At 37.5% G+C, this 23,978-nt stretch overlaps 1 protein-coding gene across 1 annotated transcript; it reads left to right on the forward strand.

Annotated features, from left to right (window-relative positions):
* Positions 1-23,839, forward strand: RAP1B (RAP1B, member of RAS oncogene family). Its single transcript, XM_039703905.1, has 8 exons — positions 1-169; positions 11,630-11,714; positions 13,063-13,131; positions 15,975-16,031; positions 17,120-17,260; positions 19,141-19,284; positions 21,053-21,168; positions 22,600-23,839. The coding sequence occupies exons 2-7, from the start codon at positions 11,658-11,660 to the stop codon at positions 21,137-21,139; spliced, it is 555 nt and encodes a 184-aa protein (XP_039559839.1). The 5' UTR covers positions 1-169; positions 11,630-11,657; the 3' UTR covers positions 21,140-21,168; positions 22,600-23,839.
* Positions 23,840-23,978: the final 139 nt, after the last annotated feature.

Consider the following 23,978-nt stretch of genomic DNA (forward strand, 5'->3'; position numbering starts at 1 on the left):
TTTTATTGTGAGACTACTTCTTAAATAAGTCATAAGTTTCACAGAGGAAACCTGAAGCATCTTTTCTGAGCTGAATGCTGAATCTGCTGTGGTGGAAGTGAAAATAAGGAATCATTCACAGGCTTGCCTACAGAAGGTTGAAGTCATAGATCACAAGAACCTAAACAGAGTAAGCATTTGGTAAACTGCAGGCACCTTAAGCAACATGGGAATGAAAGAATGGTTTCCTGAAGGATAAACTTGCTTCGCTGGGACAGTCAGGGCAGACTGAAAAGTCATTTTTCTGCTTGGGCTTTGCCCCAAATACAGATTGTTTTGAGATGCTTGTATTTAATGTGCTGAAAGTAAAACTCCTCAGTGAAAGATTAAGGATGTAGTGGTGATTGTGATTGTCATAGCCTAAATAATAGATGACTCTTAGAAGACAGATGTGCAGATTTTGTTTAGAAAGGTCTGCCCATCCCTAGAGTCAATTTTACATTTCAGTAACCTTTGGACATCTTCTGTTACCTTATCAATGTGTTTGATGTGTTGTGGGTTGACCCTGGGTGGATGTCAGTACTCTGTCACTCCCCTCCTCAACTATATGGGTAGTGTATAGGGTTTGCATGGCCAAGGTTTGGTAGCAGGTATGCTTTAGGGCCTTATCTTCTATGAGAAGCTGCTTCAAGTTTCTTCTGTGCCTGGCAGATCCAAAGATGTCCCTGGTAGCTCCAAAGATGAATGTGCCACTAGTCAAAGCTTGGCCACTTAGAAATGGTGGTAATGCCTCTATGATAAGATTTAGGAAGAAGAAAGGAAAAAAGAAGTTACTGAACGTTTGTAATTGCAGCCAGAGAAGAACAGGGTGAGAACATGTGGGAAGCACAACTCTGCAAACACCAAGGTCAGTAGAGAAAGAGGAGCAGGAGGTGCTCCAGGCACCAAAGCTGGGATTCCTGTGCAGCCCATGGTGATGCAGCTGTGCCCCTGCAGCCCATGGAGGACCATGAGGATGCAGAGATCCACCTGCAGCCTGTGAGGACACCCACACCAGAGCAGGTGAATTCCTGAGAGGAGACTGTGAGCCCATGAGAGGCCTGCACTGGAACAGGCTCCTGGCAGGCACTTGCAGACAGATGGAGAGAAGAGCCCCACACTGGAGAAGTGCCCTGGTAGGACTTGTGATCCTGTGGGGGACCAATGCAGGAGCTGCCTGTCCTTGAAGGACTGCACCCCATGGAAAAGTGATCCATGCTGCAGCAGTTTGAGGGGTTCTGTTGCCCGTGGAATGGACTCCTATTGCAGCCATTCACGGAGAACTGCTGTTTGTGAGGTGGACTCACATTGGAGTAATTAATGGTGAACTGTCCTCATGGGAAGGACCCTATGTTGGAGCTGGGGAAGGACTCCTCTACCTCAGCAATGGGAGAAAGAATCTGTGATGAGCTGACCATAACCCCCATTCCCTGTGCTGCTGGGGAAGGACGTAAAGCTTAGGAAGGAGGGAGGGGTGAGGGGAAGGTATTTTAAGGTCTTACTTTACTTCTCATTATCCTGCTCTGATTTTGTTAGTAATAAATTCAGTTAATACCTCTAGTTCCAGCCTTTTTTGCTTCTGATTGGATTTGGTGAGTGATCTCTTCTGGTCCTTACCTCAATTCATGAACCTTTCATTATATTTTCTCTCCCCTGTCCAGGGTGAAGGGTAGTGATAAAGAGTCTTTGGTGGGTGCCTGACATCCTCGCTACAGATAGAAAAAATACCACACAAGGGTTGTGGGTCAAGAGAAGGACAGGGAAGACCTCTTGCCAGTTGTTGTCATGGGGATAAAATAGACACAGCTTGGGGAAATCAGTTTAATTTATTGCAAATCATATGGGATGGGATAATGAGAAATAAACCCAAATCTTAGTAACACCTTCTTCCCAGGCTGAACTTAGCTCCTAAATTTCCTACTACCTCTCCCTTAGAGGCACAGTGGCTAGGGAATGGGGACTACAATCAGTAGTGTGTACATGTTGTCTCTGCTGCTCCTTCCTCAGTGGGACTCCACACACTATTCCCCTGTTCCCATGTGGGGTCTCTCCCATGGGAGATAGGACTGCCATTGGAGAAGTTTGTGAAGGACTGTCTGGGGTACAGTCCTTCAGGAGCAGACTGCTCCACCATGCCATTCCCATAGTGTTACAGTCTCCTTCAGGCATTTGTCTACTCTGGCCTAGGATCCTTCCTGGGCTGCCAGCAGATCTCTGCTCCACTGTGCACTTCCATGGGCTGCAGTGGGACAGCCTCTCACCATGGGCTGCAGGGGAATCTCTGCATGGGCGCTTGCAGTACCTCCTCCTTCTTCACTTCACTTTGGTGTCTGCAGAGTTGTTGCTCTTGCACGTTCTCACTCCTTTCTCTGCTGCTATTGTTCCCCTAGCAGTTGACTTCTCCAACCCCCTTCTTAAATATGTTGTTCCATAGTTGCTACTGTTGCTAATGGACTCAGCTTTGGCCTGCAGTGGGTCTGTCCTGGAGCCCATCTGGCACTGGCCATGGGGGAAGCTTCTGGCAGCTTCTCACAGAAACCACCTACCTAACAAAACATTGCCATGCAAACCAAGTAAAATTTGACTTCTAGCAGAGTGAGTCTTGAGGTATGACAGGTTTCTCCAGAAAATGGCAAGCTTTGAAGATGCAGAGGAACCAAGAATTACAGTCTAAATATGAACTAGAGTGATCTTAAGAAGATTCAAATGGAATCTTGTAGAGACTTGATTAAACAAGTTTAATCCTCATTAATTTGGTAACTCTGTACTAAAGATCTAGTCCATGTAATTGCAAGTGGTGTGGGGATGAGTGTAATTCAAATTCATTTGATTAAAATTATTCAGTTTTTTGTGTAGGTGTTCTCATGGGAGAGGACATGAACTCAAGCTTGCAAGTGTGAATTGCTTACCTTTGGGGTTATGCTCTTAACTCTCAGTTCTTTCACCTCTTGAAAATTTGTGTCCCATTAAGTGAGAGTTCTGGGGGTGCTAAGGTGCTTCAGCCTCTCACAGAGCAGGTATAGAGCTATGGCAGGTCACAGCTTTGCATGCAAATATTAGCTAGAACTTGTTTTTATGTGGGCTGTTGGCTTGGTTTTTGGATTGGGTTTGTTTCGTTGGTTGGGTTTTTTTTGACAGGGGACCTAGGGATGGGGAATTGTTTTAGTGGGTGGGATTTTTTCTGTGGGGTTTAGTTTCAATTGATTGAGCATTTTTGGGGTTTTTCTTAAATACCCTCTTCTGAAGCTTGTAGCAACTTAACAGTTGCCTAAGGAACAGCAAGTTGGCTGTGCATCTCAGTATGGGCAGAGGTGTGAAGGTCAATGTCTGTAGTTGTCATCTTCTAGTTAAGGTTTGCTTGTGGGTTGGGCATTGTCTGCAGAGCAGCCATTCCTAGGTTCAAAGTGGTACTGCCTTGCTGCCAGAAAGGGAACAGGATTTTTTTTTTTTGCCCAAGTTTCACCCTCTTCAGTTAAGCCTGTCAGACCTTTTAGAAACTCATGTTCATCAGTGGATTCAGCTAATGAAGTTAATTGTGGAAAGGCTGAACCTCTGTCATTGCACAAGTAGCAAAACCATGTGGCAGAAAATAGTGGTTGTTGCTGGGTGTCAGTGTATGCCTTTTTCAGGTTACCCTCAGGAAGATGTCTGAAGCTGTAACAAAAGACCCATTGGTGAAAATAGATGTAATTTGGGTGACTTTCAGTGAGGTTTGTTGCTCATGTTCAAATACCATGTTTCTATTAGGGAAGTATTAGGAAGTATTGAGAGTTAAAACAGACGAGTTACAATTACTTGGGACTTTGCTGGTATGGTTCAGTTATCATGAAAGAGATAATTTTATTCCCGTTAATGACTGCTAGTAGTGAGTAGTCTCAATTTGCATAGAATCAGTGTCTTTTCAACAGATAAAACTTCTAATCTTAATTAAAATGGCATATGGGAATTTGTAAGACTTCTCTCTGGCTACCAACCTGATTAGTAATAGAATTACTGTAAATTGTACTGCAGAAGGGTACTTTGTACATAAAGGACCTATGCTAGCTAGATTTAAATGGCCAGTAACAAAACATCATATAATGATGAAGGAAATCTTTATATCTGTGCTTTGATGATGTGTTAGTAATCTAAACAAACCTGAATAAAACCCACACTTCTTACACTGAAGATAGTACATTGGCATGCAAACTCTGGTGTTGCCAGGGGTGTATATGATGTGTATGTTATGGAGAAAAATAGAGGAGAGACAAAAGGTGGTCCTGGAATTGCAGTTAAACCCAGCATTGGCTTAGGTCTGTAGAAGGAAACCCGATACCAGGCTTTACTAGTTCAGCAGAAAGTGTCACAATCAAAGTAAAGCTAGGATTGCCAGATACTAAGCAGATACCAGATGGAATTTGAGACTAGGTCTTGCTTCTGAAAGAGAAATTAAGATGCCTTTTTCCAAAGAAGAGTATCTTAAGCCAGCTGGCAAGCTTAAAGTAACTTTCAAACTGCACTTGAAAAATAAATATCTTAACTCGGAAAACTTCCATGCCTTACTTGTATTCCTGCTGGGTGTTACCTTATTTTGAAGCTTGAAAGATTTAAATTTATTATTATTATTATTTATTAAAGAAAATTGTAGTGTAACAGTTATGGGGACAAATACTTACATCTGCTTTTAATCAGAAGCATGCATATCAGGTAAGGTCGTGCATACTATGATGTGGCAATCCATTAACTTGGACAAATTGTAGAGCTAAATACTGATTCTTTTCTGTAATGACAGTAGAGCCAAATTCACAGCACCAAATTGCTGGCTCAGTTCTCAGAACTTGCTTTATGGTTGAATATCTAGCTTATGCATAGCAAGATATTGTAATGTAGTAATTAGGCATTCTCTGAATTTAATATGCTTGCAGTATTTTTTTAAATCTTTGTGTTGTTTCTGTTTATTGCCTGCCTGGATTTTCTTTGAAAGCATAAAAATTACTTGCAATTCAGTTTCTTCAGGAATTCCGAGGTCATAATTTAACTCTTAAGTCAGGCTGGTAGGACATTCACAAACAACTTTTCTGGGGGATGGTGACAATTTGACAGGAATAGGGAGAAAATACAAGATCATGGCAAACATCAGCCACAAAAAATAAGAATATACCTGATAAATGTTACAAATTGCGTTTGAAACTTAAATAGCTTCTTTAGCATAGGGTTTACAAACTACTCCACATTTGAATTGACACATTAGAATTTTTGCACAAAGTTGAAACTTTAACTCAGTAAGTGTTGAAGCATAGCATATTCTTAGTAGCAGAAGAATGTTCATTACATCACTTGCTTTGAAAATGCTTTTTATATTTTGTGTGAATCTACTGCAAGTTGCACACGATTGCTAGTCTCTCACATCAGGAAGCTTTCATCTTGAGATAGCAGTGACTTTAAGCAGGCAGTTTTTACCCTTACAATATTCATTAAATTTATGTTCAAATTTAAGATCTAGCTGGGAGTTAACTTTGACTTTAAAAAAATCTGATTTTTTTCAGCTATACTAATTATAGACAGTGGAACTAGTCTCACAAGGTCAGATGCTGTTAGCTGCTGAAATGGTCCCTGTGTGCAGTATTAATCAAGGTAGCTCCCTTCAGTGGAAGGAAGAAAACTTGGTTAAGCTTTCTCTGTCTAAGTGTCCCTGTGGGCTGTTGAAGGAGCAGGTTAAACCTTAGTGCCGTGTTTGTGCTGCGGTAGCTTGTTCTCGGATCTCTGGCTATTTCTCAAGTGGTCAGTATGATTTCATGTCACTGAATAAGCTTAACCACCCAGACAGCTTTTTGAAAATCCTCTGAAGATTGTCTGACATCAGTTAAAATATTTGAACATAATTGAAGAGCTATTTTTGTCCAAGAAAAATTACAGTATTAGTGCCCAGAAGAACTAACTGTTCATCTGACTAAATACATTGTCAAGACCAGAAACTATCAAAAGTAGGTAAAAACTAGAAATAAAAATTGCTTCTAGCTTTGTTTACTGAACAGTTGATAACTGTACCTACAGGAATCTTGAGTATGAAAGTCTTTATTAGATCCTAATCACCTTTTCAGAATTGGTTTCTGAATAATGTTTTTTATGAATTTTTATAAATTAGTCAAAATCAGCTCTAGAGTAGTTTAATTTCTCTTTTATAAGAGGTACACTTACCCTATTGAGTAAGGGTTGTCTGAATTGCTTTAATTTCTAAACCCTCTACAAGTTGGTGAAAATGAACAGGCTTCCATTTTGGGCTATGTTGTCAAAGTTCAGTTTATGCACTGAAATTATTCCAGAGGGAGGGAACCCTCCTTAGAGTTGAGAGATAAGAATTTAGGACATCTCACTTGTAAGTGTTTGGGGAATACTAAGAACAGCACACATCATCTCTTAATTAGTTGTTTACCTGAAAAGAAGGTTCTAAAAGGAGATTAAAAACCATAGTGGAATCTGGGGTGGTTTGGCTATCTGAGACTATTCCAGTATCAGAAATGGGAAACATCTCTGAAAAACTTAATCCTCTGAGTTTGGCTGGTCCTGTGACTGAACTAGTGAAATTTTTCCAAATGTCTGACCATTGTTATCTTGTTTCATCACAGGGCTAGTATCCCCTTTCTGAGAAAAAGACTGGATTTTTTTTTTCGCTTGGCTTTTTTCCCACCACTTGTAATTGTAAGCAGGTAAACCAGTCAGTTAATTTGTTTCATCTGTCAATCTAGTGTTTGACTTTTTTCTCCTGCAATATTTGGGATTAATTTAGGGGTGCTGTTCTCAAGGTGATTCTAACAAAGTCTCTTTTCCACAGAAGTAAATGCTCTGAGGCAAAAGTATTAGGAAAATTTTAGTGAATACAGTAGAACCAAAATGTCAGGGTCTGAACAAGAATCATGGTGTCTATAAAGCGCTAAATAATCATGATCCCTTCTGAAAATGATAAGGCTTCTGGGAGGGCCAGTTTATTTAACTCCACACCTGAACACCTAGTTCATATAAGCAAGTCTTGGGGATATCTTCCCCAAGTAAGTGATTGTACTTAGTTCCTGTCTTCGGCCTGGGGCTGAGGTCCACTTACAGCTTCATGTGGTGTAATGTCAGTTGAAAAAATAGGATTATTAGCTTTCCCATCCCTTAAATAACAAAGTTCAGTGACAACCCAAAATTTGAAACTAAGGAATTGAAAGAAAACTAAATAAAAAATAAAAAACCCACCCCACTTTCACAATTATCACATCAAGCACAATTACTAATGGTGTATGAATTTCCTTGAATTCTTCAGTGCATGGTTGCTTTTTAGAAAAGCTTTACAAGCAGTAAGCGTGCAGGTTTTTTTCCATTATAGTAAGGTTATTTATTCCTCAACTTCCTTAGCATCATCTTTGGTTTGCATTTTTCTGGAGACATGCTTCAAGAAACTATTGAAGAAAATGTCCAGGAGGCACTTTTTCCTGGTTTATCTGAGAAGGACAGAAACAGAAAGCAAGTTCCATGTTCACAGTCCTTGTCAGATGTGAAACTTTTGAAATGTTGCATTTTCAGTGACTTGTCCTGGTTAAGCTCTCTTTCTTCTGTTCTAATAGGCTTATTCAAAGATATGCTGCTCATCCTTCAGAGAGAATCTTTATTGGGAAAAGTGTCCGTGTGCATATCAAGTGTGTGCATGTGCTCTTCTAGTTTATCAAGTACTTTATTTTAAGTAGGCTATGAAGAAGTAGAATTAATCAGTTAGCTTAATACACTGCACTAATGCACTAAGTACAAAAGGTAATATGAACAGACTCGTGAGAGAGGCACAGATACAGGGATTTTATGGACACTTGCATCTCGGGAAGTATGGCAGTTCCTGGGGTATCACTGGCAGTCAATGGAGGCAGTCTAGAATTGAGCTCTGTACTTTTGAGAGATTGTATACTTAAGACAGCATTAGAATCAAGTTTGTGATAGTGCTGTTTTTTAAAGAGTAGCTTCCCTCATTTTCTCTAGCTAAATCTTACATGAGGCATCTCCACAGCTGAGTTATGTCAGATATATCTGTGCATATAAATACTCAACTCAGCTGAGAGAAGGCAGTACCTGCTCCATCTAAATGGAAAAAAAGGCCTTATTTTTTGCATGCTTCCTGTCTTCTTGCACTTTAGTCTCTATATAGGGGCTATAGTTGGCAGTATTTTCCTGCCTAAAGATAGGGGAATGGAAAAATGAAATAGCAAAGGAAAGTTGGCATTGCTCTCCCTTCTTGCAGATCAGTCACCTTATAGATAAACAGCCTTTAAAGCAAAATTTCTCCCTTAAAATAAACTCCATTATTCAAACAAGTTACTTTTTATATTTGCTAGGAATAAGTTTAAACTTACTTCTGTTTAACTGTCAGGTGGTTAGGTAGATTCGTCTCAAGTGTCCAGTAAATCTGGGGGCATCTTGCTTATCTGTTGCTCCCATGTCTTAGTATCTTTATTTCTGTTATGCCTGTTCAAATGTAATCATTTTGTATCCCCAAAGTGATCTGGGAACTACAGACAGATACTGTTGCTGGACTTGACCCTAACTTATTCTACAAATGCCAGCCAAACATGGTGTCATATGGCTGAAACCTCCTCTTTTGTCTTCTGCTTTTTCCCTCACTCATTTGTCATTAATGAGTCAAAAGGCAATCCTGTTGGCATCCAGATGAATCTGGATACATTATTAGTTCCAGAGTCAAGCATTGCATCAACTGAAAAATAAAGTTAAGAGCATGATTGAGATTTAGGATGCCAGCAGTTTCTGCAAGATCTGATATGGAAAAATAGGTTTGATCAAGAGCAGAGCCAGATCAGGTTAGCTGGGAATTGCTGGAAAGTCAAATTCAGGTAGGGTTAGGGCTGAAGCTGAGTCTAGGGCATGCTTGCAGCCATCAGGCATACTGAACAATGAAGAAGTATGTGCTAGACTTTAACAACATCAAATAGTGTGGCAGATTGCAGTGTCCTACGTGATCCAGTGGTTTCTTGGATGAGGAGGCAAAGACCTGCAAGCAGGAAAATTTTCTTAGGAAAACTTAGCTAGGAGTTGAGGTTTTCTTTTCTGTTAGAAAGCAGTAAGAGAAAGGTGAAGTGATGGCAGTACTGTTGCTCAAAGGCAGTGGGGTGATACATGTAAGTGGCAGCAGACTACAAGCAATAAGCAGGTGCTTCTGCTGCCTGCTGTGTTAGGGATGTCCAGGTTAGCTTTCTTAAGCTGTTCTAGAGGATACATTCATTTGTGTTCTGTTCCAAGATGTAATGGCAGATGATAACATCAGTGCAGGGGTGCCAAGCTACCTCTATGCTATATAAGTGTGTGCATATATTAAACGTTACTGTGTCCTCTTGGTGAGTTAAAGAGTAACTGTACAAATGACAAAAAATTGTCATGGTGAAAAGTTAGTATTTGTATTGTCCATTGCCCAAGTTTGGAGGGAAGGTCAGAGAAATGTTTAACCTCTATTGCAGTATGGCTTTGTCCTCAGAGATCTTCAAAAGCTTTTTACTTAGGTGTTCATTGATTAAGAAGATTGCCTTACCACACTGTATTACTGTATATATATGCTTTGTGTGCCACCACTTAAAGTAGGAAAAATCAGCTCCAGAATGTTGTTCAGTGATTGGATGGTTATGGTTGAACTTTCAAATTTGGATGCTGAAAGAAGCTTCAGCTTGCGTTAAATTCTTGAATTGCTGTTTCAGAGCCAAAAATGAAATTGGCAGTCTCTCACTAAAATCGAGTTAGTTTGTTTCAGGATTTGGAATTGTAGATCATTGAGTAAGAAAAAGTCAGAAATAACATAAAACAGATAGGGGGTACCTACTGCTGAAGTTCTGTTACTTTTAAACTACTGTCAGCCTTCATTATTGATATCTCCATATTTAGTTGCTAACTTCAGTCTGAGGACTGAAAAATTCATCTTAAACTTTTCTTTAAAGACAATGAAATTGCTGCAGTTCACCCAGATTACTGTACTGGGATTTCCACTACATCCGCTATGTTTTCGCCATTCTAGTAAAATCCTTATAAAAAGAAAAGGATAACTGAATGTTTGTTTTAAATAAATAGCAATAATGTAGTTATAGGCTTAACTTGTCATGAGTTTGAGAGATGCCTTTCAGGACAGTTGGAAACAATCCTGTTTATGGAAAGACTGGACAATTTACAGATTTGTGGATCTAACAGCATTTTCAGTGGTGCAAAATAGATGAAACTTGCAGTGTGAATGGTTCTAATGATCTGTATTTGCAAAAAATTCTGTAGGGAGGGAAAGAGTTTTTTAAGTCACAAGTGAAAAATGTCCTATTAGATGTGAAAGTCATTGAAGAGTCTCAAAATGTATTGGTAATGGAAGCCTGTGTAGACATCTCTTTTGCTGGACATCAGGTAAATTATTTCTTTAAGGCTTTTTTCTCATGTTCCTTTTGTGAGAGACAGCACAAAATGGAAAGATTATGCATTTGCAGGAAGATATAGGACCTGGTCTCTTGATTTCTCTGTTTTCTGACAATTGGTAGATTTAATCAGTGATGGTAAAGGCAGGACTCTACCGTGGTGCTTTAATTTCTGTGTAAATCATCTTAGCATTTTGTGCTCAACACCTAACAGATGGTGTTTCAGAGATTTCAGAGATGCTGTCAAATTACTGCTGATGAGAAGGGTGTTTCTTACCTTACTTTCTTCCCTGCTTACCTTTTGCAAGCACCTGAGTTGGATCCTTGCACTTTCCCTTTTCCCTGGCCTGTAGATTATTCATTAGTTGGGGAGGGTTTCATCTTTCTTTGGGGGTGGAGCGGGAAGAAAACAGGTAACTCAATCTCATGAGTGCTAGAGTCCGTGCAGGAAAGGGACCAAGTCCTTCCTCAGGAATGCAGTAACAGTCCTGCTACCTCAGTTGGCAGCTGACTGCAAGAGGTGGTGTGAGCTTTTGAGTGGTATGACCCAAAGACATGTCCCAAAATCTGTGGCCTTGTTTTGGTTTGATGGGTCAGTTTCCAAGAAAGATGAGCAAACAGATCCCATAGTTTGCTGTTGGTAGCCACACCAGCTAGTGAAGCAGATCTAGCTTGTAGAAGAGGTATAGTCTCAAAATACTATTTTAGTTGCTTCCACTTACTCATTAAAAAAGTCATAATAGGTCTAGTGGAACATTAAACAGTTTTCAGACTAGGGAATGGATTTTTTTTTTTGAAAATTATTTTTGGGGTCTTGCTGTTCTTTTTAAGTGTTTGTTTGCTGGGAAGGGGAGGTTTTAATTTTCTTGTAAAAGTCTTTGTGCTTCTTTGTTAAGTGCTTGATAAAATTCGTGCTATCTCCTCTTGGATAATTATTTCTTATGAATAGTAACTGTTTGCCTTAGTAGAGTAGGGTTTATTTGATATTTATGAGAGAACCAGTAATGAGGTAGAGCAAATACTCTGATGGTTTGCACCATTTTATTGTGGCTGCATTAAGAGTTGATAGTTAGAAAAGAACCTGCTGTATTAAAGAATTTGACTTAGGAACTTTTATCAAACCCTGCTTAGTGAACTGGATTGTGGTATCATTGTTGCACTTCCTGCATATAGGTCAAGTTTCAATCAGACTGGTGTTTTGTGTGTTTTAGGTATTGAGGGTGATTTATCTCTTGCATCATGCGTGAATACAAGCTAGTGGTTCTTGGTTCTGGAGGTGTTGGAAAGTCTGCTCTGGTAAGTATGAGGCAGTTCAAGTATGGCTTTTTTAGGCTTATTATATTTTTTTCCTCTAATTCACTCTCTATACTAACATATATTTCTTTATGTAAGTGTGCACAAATAAATGTAATTGTTAGTAATGCCCAGTGAGGCGTCACAATAGTAGGTAGATCCTTTACTGGGTGCATCTGCATCCATTGGTGCATTCTGACATGCTGCTGTCGTGTGGGTTTGGTTGATGGTGCTTGATCAGTCTCATGCAGTGAGGTGCAGAGCTACAGCATCATGGGGGTGTCTAGCTTTGACAGATCAGCCAGCTCTCGGTCTGTGGGAAATCAAGCTCCTTTGTGAGTCTCTCAAAGGCTGTGAACTAGCTTGCCCATGTAAGTCCTGTCTCTAGAAAGGTCTTCAGGGTGCTATTTGCTTAGTGTTTGATAGCAGTGTCTTTAGCACTAATATTTTTATGCAGATATAAATACAGATTGGCATGTTAGTGGGAAGCTTAATGTTTTTGCTGCATATAGCTGTGGCAGGTAGATTATTAAATGCAGGAGCTTTTTTATTTACAATTAAATTATTACAGAATGGTTTAGTCTGACCTAGTCTAGAATTGAAAAAGTTCACAAAATATTAAGTTCTCAGTCCACTTAAGAACTTTGCAACTTTCTATTTAATTGTGTACCTTACCATAAAGTAAGCTTCAGAGTTTACCCACTCCCTTGAGTCAAAAGTATTCTCTTACACAGCAGTTCATAAAGAAAAACTTAAATGACAAATTATGTTAGGTTGTGAAATAATGTTTTCGTTCACCTCTGAATTCTTTATCTCACTGCAGCATTTCTGGATTTCAATGTGCCTGCTCTGACTTGACCATTGAGTCTTAAGTTCCATTTGACTTGTGCTAAAAACGTCCTTCATGCTAGGTACACAGGAACAACCTGCTGAGTGTAGTTAAGTCTAGTAAAAGCTGGCAGTTGTTTTTTGACTAATTCCTGTGCTGGCAGATAAGTAGCAGAAGATAAAGTAGTTCTAAATACAAATGTAAGTTGTGCAGCTGTATTGTATGCTGGTCAACTAGAAATTAATACTGATTCCAAGAGTTAGGCAAACCTTAAATTGATGCATGCTTTAATTCTTACCCTCCTTGTGGCAGTGGTTAAAGGAAAGTGTAGCATTGCTTCATCTAACAGTTAAATAGGCATGCACATCTAACTTTCTGTTGTTTCTTACAATTATAGTTATGACAATTGTTTGATTTGCTTTAAAAATGTTATCCATAACACAGTGTATATCTCAAACATGTGTACAATGTTTACAAAATGTCACTATGCAAGAGAATCTTATGAGAACTTTTGTGTTGCAGACTGTACAGTTTGTTCAAGGAATATTTGTTGAAAAATACGATCCTACGATAGAAGACTCCTACAGAAAGGTAGATACAAAAGATGTCTCTACTGTTACAGACACTTAAAGCTGTCAAATATTTGAGTCACTGCTTGAAAATGGGTATGCCTCGTAATGCCGTACCAAACCAGATAGCAACTTTGAAATAAAATGTTCTCCTAAAGTGTGTTTAAAAGGAATAATGCAATACTTTTAATATTCAAGCTTTTAAACATTTAAGCATAATATCTTGCTGGCTAGTCAGTAAAAAATGGTTATTTCGTTGTCAGAGTTGTGAACAGGCATTGCAAAAAAATATTTTAAAAATTACTACTTCTCAATTTATAATGTTTCTTATTAGTTTGTTTGTGTGTTAGTATTTGCAGGTAGATTTAGTCTTGGAGGTACTATGCTGCTTTGCTACTAGAAAAATGGCTAAAAAACAACTTCACACCCTTAGAACACTGGAGGCATCTATCATACTGTACTCATAACAATTTAAATGATAGCTAGGTATGCTTCCATTAGATGGGTTGTTGTTTTATTAATAAGTTAACACAAACCTGTCATAAATGAACAAGCATTTACAGCAAGTGGCCTGTTAGTTTCTTTCTTCCTGTCTTCAGCATGTCAGGCTGAAAGGTCTGATTCTGCTTGCATCATCTTGAATCTCCATATTGCTCACTCTTCAGTTTCACCTGAGACCACGATTAAGATTCCAGACTAAGATAATTTATATCCAAACTGCTAACATTAACCATTTAGTGCAAGAGTTAATTTTTCAGCTGTGTATGTCAGTTCCTTAATCTGTCTTTTTTAGCTGAATTACTTTTCATATGCATTAATACTCTGATGTTGCTCATTGTGTGGCCACAAAAATGTTGGTGTCTATACAAGGGAGGCAAGATGCACAAACCCTAGCTGAGAATGGGCAAACTGCAAGACCTCCTCTTTCAGCACTGAGCTACATTTGTGTGGGAACAGAGGTGGTGCATTGAGAGCTGTTGCGGCCTTCAGTCACCAGAATCTTTTCTGAAGAGGAATTAGTGAGAACAAAATAATTTGAAACCTCTTTTCTTTGACCTTCTATAAACTGTATGTTGGAAAAACCCAAGTTTGTCTTAAGTATGGGGGCTTCCAGCCAAAGCTAGAACTCTTATTAAGGACACAATAGCAGAACCAAATTCTATGTTGACACTTTTTCTGTATTAGAGAAGCAGGAATTTTTGACCATATCTCAGTGTTTGGTGCAGGACTTTGCTGGGTCAGGCCCAGTAAATGACTCCAAAGAACCTTCACAGGCTGATCTAAAGTAAAGTATTTCCTTTGTTATATACTTACATTGCTTAGGTCATAGTAGAATCATGATATTTGCTGGGTGAATTTTTCCAAATGCTCTTTCCATGGAGCCTAAAAAAGTAATGCCATCTTAAGAAATTTTACCATTTGCTAACTACATTTTTTTGTTGTTGCTGGTAATAAAGATTTATAATATTCCTTTCAGGTTTGTTCCTGAATTAACTAGTAATAACTCTGGGTATCCTTCTTTTCAAATCAGCCAGATTGTTGAAGTCTTGCTGAAGTCTAGACAACACTTTATGTAGTCATTTTCACCTTTTCACTGTTAACTACAATTCTAACTTCTTGCCTTCAAAATGTATTAGTTTGGCTGTTAAAATTATATGGTTTTTATGTTAAATGGGACAACACCTTACGTAGTCATTTTCACCTTTTCACTGTTAATTACAATTCTAACTTGCTTCTTGCCTTCAAAATGTATTAGTTTGGCTGTTAAAATTATATGGTTTTTATGTTAAATGTAATTATAATATTTAAAGTTGAGAGGATGTGACTTATTCGTCTAAATAATTGAGCTTGAAGTATTGAAACTTTATGCCTTAGTTTACTCCCCAAATATTTCTTTATAAAGTGAATAAATACAGCTTAACTAGCTGAATAACTTCAGCTACAATACCTGTTAAAATAGTGATTATTTTTAAGGAATCACAATCCATAGGAGACAGGGGGGAGGCATGAGAGATGGGGAAATACTCCTCTTCCCTGTCCCCAGCTCAAATCTAGTTACAGAACAGCTGCAAATTAAACTAGTGACAGTGTATAAATGGAGACAGGGTAATCTGTTAATTAGGAATTTTACATGCAAATGGAAATAGTGGAAGTTTACCAATAGCTTGAAAGAGAAAAGAATTTTTTTAAAATGTGGGTAGTCTGCTTGAAACAGATTGAGGACACTTCCATGTCCTTTGCTGCCCTCAGGGCCATTTCTTTGAGGTATGTCCAGTAGATAGAGGAACTCTGGAATGAATACAGAAATTGTTCTGTCTTCTTAAGCCTTCCATTCTTTGCAAACTTTTCTAAGCTGGGTCAGTTTTCTAATTAGTGTTCCTAAAAGCTTGTTTTGGGGACACCAATTTTAGTGGTGGCTGTTTAATTGTTTGCTGTGTACTACTTACTCTCTTGCAGATGTACATTACTATTAAATGAGCCTTAGTAGGCCAATCCAGTTTTCTGGCTTTCACTTGTACTTTTCTTTCAATCTGTGATGATCCCTGAAACAAGTGGAAATTAGTTATGCTAGTTGCTGATAACCATCATTACAAATTTAGCAGCCTCCTTTTAAATAATCAAAAATCCCTAATCACTTTGCAAAGTGGTAGTTGGCTGCTGACACTGCATTTGAAAATGTCACTGGGGCTCTTTGAAGGGCTTCTTCCTGCTGTTTTCAAAGTGTATATCTATACAATCTTCTTAAGCCATTATGTTGCTTTATGCATTATGAATTTACTTATGAAAATCACATAATTCCTGGTGTCTTTGGAGGGGAGAGTTGCAAGGGGAAAAATTATAACCCCATCTTTTCTCTCTTGACAGCAAGTTGAAGTAGATGCACAACAGTGTATGCTTGAAATCTTAGATACTGCAGGAACGGTACGTAAAACCAACTTTGCTGAATACCAATATACAGCGTATTTTCAAAAAACCTTGAGTATTGCAGCAGAAAATTCATTGTAAGTTTCCCGTGAGCTCATATTCTGTAACAGGGGAAAGAAATAGAGTATTTAAAAAGAGATTGTGCTCTTGTTTTAAGTTTGTTGTCCAGAAAAAAATGAGGACCTACTGGCCACTGAGATTTGATTTCTGTTGCTGTAGCAAATACATGCCTTCTTCTGATGTCCTTTTTCTTTTGTGTGTGAGATGTACTGTGACCTTGGGATAAAAATAGTATTGCTTCCGTCAGCTTATAGGAGCTCAAAGCACAAGGGTTATGCTGACCTTTTGCATACTGGTCAGGTGTTTCTCTGACTAGTTCCAAAATGACTGAAACCAGTTATTTCCTTTATTTATTCCAGTGAGTTTAAGCTCAAGATTCTTGGAGTTTAACATGTGTTCTCTGAAGTGTGGCAGTAATCTGGTACAATAATAACTTATTTAAATTCCCTATTAGATTAATACTCTGTCAATATACAGTAAGATGGAGTGGCTGTTTTCTAGCAGTAAATTGCACTTTTCATCTGACATACAGCAAGGGACAGGGAGTGATTGATCAGGCACAGATAGCCAAGTCACCAGTGTGCAAGAGGCACATGCCATTCTACAGTTGTACTGGTAAGAGTGCACCACCGAGTCTTTATATGCAATATCATAGTTGGCACTGAGGTCATGGAAATGTGACAGCTCTATTGAGTGTCTCCATCCTCTAGTCCACCTCCTTGAAAATTAATGTGGAATTTAACATAGAAAATTTCCTAGACTACAGAATTGAGTGTGAAAAGGGATGCATTCACTTTATGATCCATTTTAAGGAACTATCAGGATATGGAGAAAATGTTTGTGTGTTAGAAGAGATTCAGGAGCAGTTTAGCTTCTGTAATCTACAGATTACAGTGTACCTTCTACTGTATTTCTCTCCAGTGAAATTACTCTAGTTTTTCTAAACTAGACCTAAAGTTTATAGCAGTTTGTTCAAGTGAAATGCAAATTGAATGCAACATCTGTATCTTTTTTTGTAATTACAGGAACAGTTTACAGCAATGAGAGATCTATACATGAAAAATGGACAAGGTTTTGCATTAGTATATTCCATCACAGCTCAGTCCACGTTTAATGATTTACAGGATCTTAGAGAACAGATTCTTCGAGTCAAAGACACTGATGATGTAAGATCTCTACAATTTGTAATGCTTGAAGTTTTCATTAGCATGTTGCAGTGTACACACTGTGGTCAGGTGATCTCCAAGTTTTAAATTAAAATGTGTGAACCAGTAGATGCATAGTATAGAAATGCAACTCTTAAGGTAAACTGGAGAAATGTAAATTGTCACGTGTTATATGAAGAATTGTTTAATCTTCCTTTAAAATACCTTAATTGAAACTGGATATAAATTTATTCATTAGACTGCAGCAAGCATTTCTAAAGCAACTATTGTTGCTTTAATTACTATGAGTGAAGTTTTCTGCTCAATATCCCTACTGTTGATGGTATTTTAAAAGTATAAAATTTTAAGTTGTTACCTTAAAACTTGCATGTTATGTACATTGATATTTTGTCTGTCTGCTTGCAATTAATTTTGGTCATCCTATTTCTATTATGCAACTCTTAGCATTATTAAAGCTATAAAGTGAGGTTAAAACATTATATTTTATCAATTATTAAAATAATCTTTCAGCAGTTGGAGGAAGTGAATGCTTGGTCCCCTAATAAAGGAAAAGAAGTATTTCAAATGTGAAAGCAGCAGTAATACTGTGTTTTTAACAGAAACACCTTGTAGATTTTAGCCTTCAGGCAGAAAAAGTACCTTCTTGAAGAAAAAAAATAAGCAATGAACAGTTTGTAAGCGTGAGCATATAATTTAAACAGTGTTTATGCAAATTTTGATAACTTTGATACATTCCTTAACTGCATGTATCTGCATAGGTTTCTGCTGTCAGCATTTCAGTTTCAGGGAAGTGCATTTGGACTTTTTTAATACAAACCACTTTGCACTTCCTTGACCATAAGCTCTTGCAGGTCTTGCCTATGTTCAACAGATTTCTTCTTGAAGCAATTCATTACCCATTACCACATCTCAGAAGGTTAATATTAAAGTTTCCTATCCACAACCTACCAAGTTATAGCCTTCTTTACCATGATATTAGTTTTGTATAATAAAATCAAGATAAATGTGATGATATTTAAAAGTCTTACTTGTGTGTTATATTTGCACTGATTAGTATCATTTTGGAGGTATTTCCTTAGAATTGTATTTTTTTAGAAGACACTGACCTGAAAGGCATTCCATAGAATCAGGAGAAAGATAGTAAGCTTCAAGTTGCAACTTCAGTTTCCATCAGAGTTTACAGAAAAAGTTTTTCTTATGCCCAAGCTTAGGCATAACTTGATTTCTTAGTGGGGGAAAATGGTCAAAATATTATAAACCTTTTTTCAACACTTGAATCTGTGAGGATTTTAGCTATGTCCTTAAATTAGTAAAAGAAAAGAAGGAGGGAAAAATAGATGATGACTTTTTGCTACAAAGGTCAATTCTGTAGTTGGAAATGGTGGTATGATAGCATGTTCCTTTCTCTGTGTGCTGTAGCTTGCTAATAAGAAGTGTGTGATATGCTGAGAGTAGAGGAATGGTGAAGGGAGCTTTAGGATCCTTCATCATGCTGCCCAGGACAGGACACTGTTTCCAGGATTTTGGAATTTGTAAGAATCATTTGGTAAATTCTAAAGTAGACTTCTTGATGCCTCAAACACCTAAAAATGAAATCTCATTAAGTTCTCTAAAAAAAAAATACTACATTTGCTCAATTGGCAGCATACTGAATCCTAAAACCATTCCAGTTATTGCCCTCCCAAAATGAAGTCACTTTGATTTGAAGATTGAAATATCACACTGTTAAAGCTGTTAAACTTAAGTTTCAGTTATACCAGAGCTTGATTATTCTGAAAATCAGGATCCTCTAAGGAATCAGATGGCTTTTAGGTGTGTATTTACACTGTGCCACTATAAAATTCTAATTGTTTCTTTGCTGGTGCTGAATTGTTTTTTAGGTGCCTATGATTCTGGTTGGCAATAAGTGTGACTTGGAAGATGAAAGAGTTGTGGGAAAGGAACAAGGTCAGAACCTAGCAAGGCAATGGAATAACTGTGCATTCTTAGAGTCTTCTGCAAAATCAAAGATAAATGTTAACGAGGTAAGGCATTTTACCTGTGGTGGGGAGACGTGTTGGGGTAGAAGAATGGGACAATGTCCTGATAACTGTTTACTGTTTGTAAAGGAAAAATAACAAAATCATTAATAATATTCACTACAATGGACAAAACTGTACTGTGCTGGTGTGAGATGTTTATATTAAGGGATATATTAGCTTTGACATGGAATTTTTTCAAATTATATTAATTTTAGTGTAATAAGTGTAATTTTCAAATTATCTTTGTAATAATTTAGGATAAATATTTCTCTCATGTTCCATTCCTTAGTTGCTGCAATCTCTTATGAATGGCAATAAGTACTCTTATCAACTGAGATCGTACTGCTAGACTTTTTTTTTAAAGACCTTTAAGAGAGTTAAGTCACTAAAACTACTTGAGTTAAGATACTTGGTGTTATCACTATGTGAGACGGTAAATGCAAAAACTATTGAATGTTTTGTTAAAATTAGCTGCTCGGTAAAGTAAAAGGGATGCAAAATCCTCTACTATATATCTACTTGTTTATTTAACAGGAGCTAGACAATTAATCAAATGCGTGAATTTTGGGGATTTGCCATAATGCTTGCCTTTTCATCCAGTGGGGGCTGCCAGCATGATGAAAGGGATACAAAAAATTTAGAAAAATAAGCTGTGTTAGTATTTACATTTCTGGAACAGCTTGAATTTTATGATAAATCTTACAGTTCATTAGGTCATCTGGAAAACATTGTTGGCAGCATCAGTGAAGTTGAAAGGGCCTCTGTGCTAGACTTGGAAGTAATCAAAACAGTATGGTGGTTTTAACACAGCTGATTTTTAAAATAAGTAATGTGTGTTTAATTAGGTGGAAATTTCTGGAAGTCACTGGCTTTTTAAAAAATTCGAATTAATCACTGTAACTATATAAAAGTCATACATTCAATAAACTAGAACTTCAAGCAAATACTATAAGCCCTTTTTGGAACATTTGCTGCTTTGCAGCCAGTGCTTAGGAAAGTGCCAGGCTGGCTTTAGCGTGAGGGCTTCCTTAGTTTATGAGACGCAGAAGTAATTGGAGCAGTGTCAATTATGAATGAAACAGATGCTGTTAAAACGTTCTATGTTGATTTGTTTTAAACTAGCCTTTTAAAAAAATAATGTTCTTGTTAGAATTCTAGGAGACTCAAAGTGTGAGAGTGAATGAGTTACTTTTCTAGGAAATTTTATGCTTCCGTCATGCTCTAGGTCTAGAGAGGTGGAATTAGTTCTTTAGACTTCAGTATTTTTTAAGTTTCTGGAAAAGCATGATCTCATTCAAATACAAGAGACTATTACTGAATATGTAGTGTATGTGAGTTACCATGAAAAATGTGTAGTTAAAACTTACTAGAATTTTCTTTAAAAGAATATCCTAAGAGTGACTTGAGTTAGAAGAAAGCTGTGACCTGTTTCTTGACCTTACTGCTAAACTGCAAAGTAATACTACAGAGTAGTTGATCACTGTGGCATTTTTCATGTGAGTGCAGATGAGTTTGACCCAGAGATTAAATAGCTGTGGGTTATAGATGCCTTTCCAGTTTGCTTCATTGAAACTGTAGAACCCTTGGCAGACAATTATCTTAAGCAAGAAAGAAAAAAACAGCCAGTTATTAACTAAGTATACAATTTGTAGATTTGTGGTAACTAAATATTTTCTTGAGTATGTGAGTGCACTATGTGTGAAAATTCAAGGTTTAAGGTTTTAAGAGAAGCCTCCTAATATGCATAATCAACTGATTTCTATCTTTTCAGATCTTTTATGACCTTGTGCGACAAATTAACAGAAAAACTCCAGTGCCTGGAAAAGCACGCAAAAAGTCATCATGTCAGCTACTTTAATGCATAGCTGTACTGTAGCTCTGAGCCAGGTAAACATTTTAAATTTTTCTGTGCATTATGGCTATTATTCAAAACTAGCAAAATAACAACTACAAATTGCTAAACAGCTCTGGTAGCTGTTGATGCAGAACAGCACTGAAAATTGACTTACATTATCACAGAAATGTTTAATGGTCTTCCTTTTGCCATTTCAAAGTCAGAACTACAAATATGTGCAAAACACACTGTTCACTCTAGTCTAGGCTTTTTCTCAAGCTTTAAGATTTTGGTAGAACTCAAATTAAGAGTGTTTCCTCTGATACTTCAAGGCTTTTGGAAACATTGTTTTTTCTTTTAAGCATGATAAAATCTACTGTAAGAGCTCAGTTATCTGGAATGCAGACAGTACAATGTTGTCAGTTTGCAGGCTGGTGTCTCTTTCTGCTTTGAACTCCTGCATATGCTTGTGTGATGTCATAGGAATTTAGCTTCCTTTCTTGAGAATCTGTGGGTATTTTGGAGGCCAAATTGTAATTAGTATATGATGTGAAAGATGAAGTGATCATTGTAACATTCCAAATATTTTACCTGAAGCTGTTGGATCAATTTCTTACTTGTTTGCAGTTGGCTAAATTTTTACATTACTTAACATGTGCACAAAGAATGGTGCTGAAGGATAAAGCAAGCTCTTGCTCTTTAAGCAAGGCTTTCCAGAAGTTAGTCAGGAGGCATGGATTTTTTTTCTGCAAATTTTTTGGGGCATTTATGGGCAGGTTGTTTTCCACTTTCTATTTCCAAGCCTTAGTATGAGCAGAGGTCTCTCTTGATTGACCTGACATCAAAGTTGCCTGTTACCTCCCTTTCCTTCAGTGTTATGGAACATACAGTGGTGCAGTAATTTCCGTGCTGTGGTCCATTATTTTGTCATCCAATAGGTACTGAGGGATCCTGGTAGGACATCTCACTGTCAGAAATTGTAGGCTTTTTATTAATAATCGTATAGTACCATACATAATTCTTTTGGTATATTAAAACCTCCTCAGTTTGAACAACTTAGATCAGTTAAAAGTAAAACTAAGATGGTTCCAAAAGCATTAGCTGAGGGTGGCAGAAATGGTTGTTCTCTGACCTTAACAGGACTTTTGATTCAAGAACTTTGATCCTTTAATTGTGTTTGCTTTCAAAGCCATGGGAACTGTCATGCTGTAAGCAAAACTAGTCCCATCAATTAAATATTACTTCCACAATGCAGCCTGGATTCTTCTATGTATCCTAAGCTAGTTAGGATAGTAATTGAGATAATGTGTTATTTGTACAGTGCAGTACAAATTACTGATAATGTGTACAGTAGGAAGTGTATGATTAGAGAAGTGTTACAGTTGTTTTCTGTTTGTCAAGAACTTTGCTGGCTCCTGCTGTAGCTGTTTTAAGTAAAGACCAAGGACAAATCGTTGTGCTAATCCCTTGTTTTGTTGTTACAGGTCTGAAGAACTGTTGCCCAATTCAACAGTGCCAGCATTCCAACTTTATTAAACCTACCAACATCTTAAATGGACTTTCCTGTGGTGGTACCCTTTAAGAAATGGATGAAAGCTACATCAGTTTGCACATTCTATCACTTTCCAGTGTCATGAGAGATTTTTACTTCTAAATATTCTGTGTATGCAACTGGTAAAACCAGAGCCTACATCCAGTATTACTGATAAGAGACATTGTTCATCCACCAATGTTGTACATGTATGAAAACTGTGTACTGTATACTTCAACAATCCCCACTTTCTATTGGAGAGTACAATAATGTAAATCCTAAAAGCACCACTATTTTAGCATAATAAAAGAAAGTCCAAAGAGCTCCTATATAGACTACTCCAGATAACTTTGCTTCATCGGTATTTGTAGCTTATTGTAACTTTTTTAAAGAAATACAGGATCATCATCATCATCGTATTGTACAAAAGCGCTTTGATTAACACAACGGCTATATAGTTTTTTAATTTTAGGAAAAACCTGTGGAGACAGTGACCTAGTCTTTAAGAGTCCTTTCAGTATAACGTCTGACTAAAGACATGGCCTTTAATATCTGTTGGGAAGGAAATGTCCAGACTTTTCAACCTTTTATTGTATGTTTCCTTTTCCTTGTTTACATAGGGAACAATGTTTATAGTTGTGTGTACAGTGGGGGTCTACAACAAGAAGTGTATATTTTAAAACAATTTTTTAATGATTTAACAATTTTTTGTAAATCATTTTTGGGCTTCTGCAGCTGTAGATTCTCACTGTGAATTCCCTTGCTTGCTCATGCATAAGTGTATTTGCAATACCAAATATACAGGTTTAGTACTTTTGCCTGTTAGTGATTGTTTTACATGTGTAACGTTTTGGTTGAGATGTTAAATGGTGGAAGAGTACTGTGGATGTGAATGTGGGAAGTAATTTTAATCATGTGTAATTGGTCACAGGGCCTAAGTTGCAGTAATTAACTTTTGCTGATTTATTTAACAATGCCTTGTTGCTTTGTATGCATTAACGTTTGGGTGTAAAGATTGTGTGTATATCCAACAGGGAGCCACAGTATTTAAATTGACCAACCTAATGTTACAACTGCTTTGAGGTGGCCAAATGTAAACTAAAAGCCTTAATTAAAGTGGTGCAATTTTGTATGACTTAGCATCAGTAGTTCAATAAATTTGGATTGCCATGCAAGGGCTTGCATTACAGTTATACTACTTGAATGTTTTGTGTTTTAGTAGTGCTAGTAAATATTGATTTTTACATCTCTTGCACAGTGCAGATTCATGCATCTTAGGATGAAGAGGAGCCCCTGTGTCTTTGTTTTCTGACAAATACATGCCATAGATAT

Source organism: Passer montanus, unplaced genomic scaffold, assembly GCF_014805655.1.
Source record: "Passer montanus isolate IOZ18808 unplaced genomic scaffold, ASM1480565v1 scaffold17, whole genome shotgun sequence".
Classification (NCBI taxonomy): domain Eukaryota; kingdom Metazoa; phylum Chordata; class Aves; order Passeriformes; family Passeridae; genus Passer; species Passer montanus.

Bases quoted from the DNA above. Each gene is read 5' to 3' on its own strand.
- RAP1B (XM_039703905.1), top strand. From the start codon at position 11,658: ATGCGTGAATACAAGCTAGTGGTTCTTGGTTCTGGAGGTGTTGGAAAG. The intron at 17,261-19,140 runs GTAAGATCTCTA...ATTGTTTTTTAG, and splicing joins GAGTCAAAGACACTGATGAT to GTGCCTATGATTCTGGTTGG. The intron at 19,285-21,052 runs GTAAGGCATTTT...CTATCTTTTCAG, and splicing joins CAAAGATAAATGTTAACGAG to ATCTTTTATGACCTTGTGCG.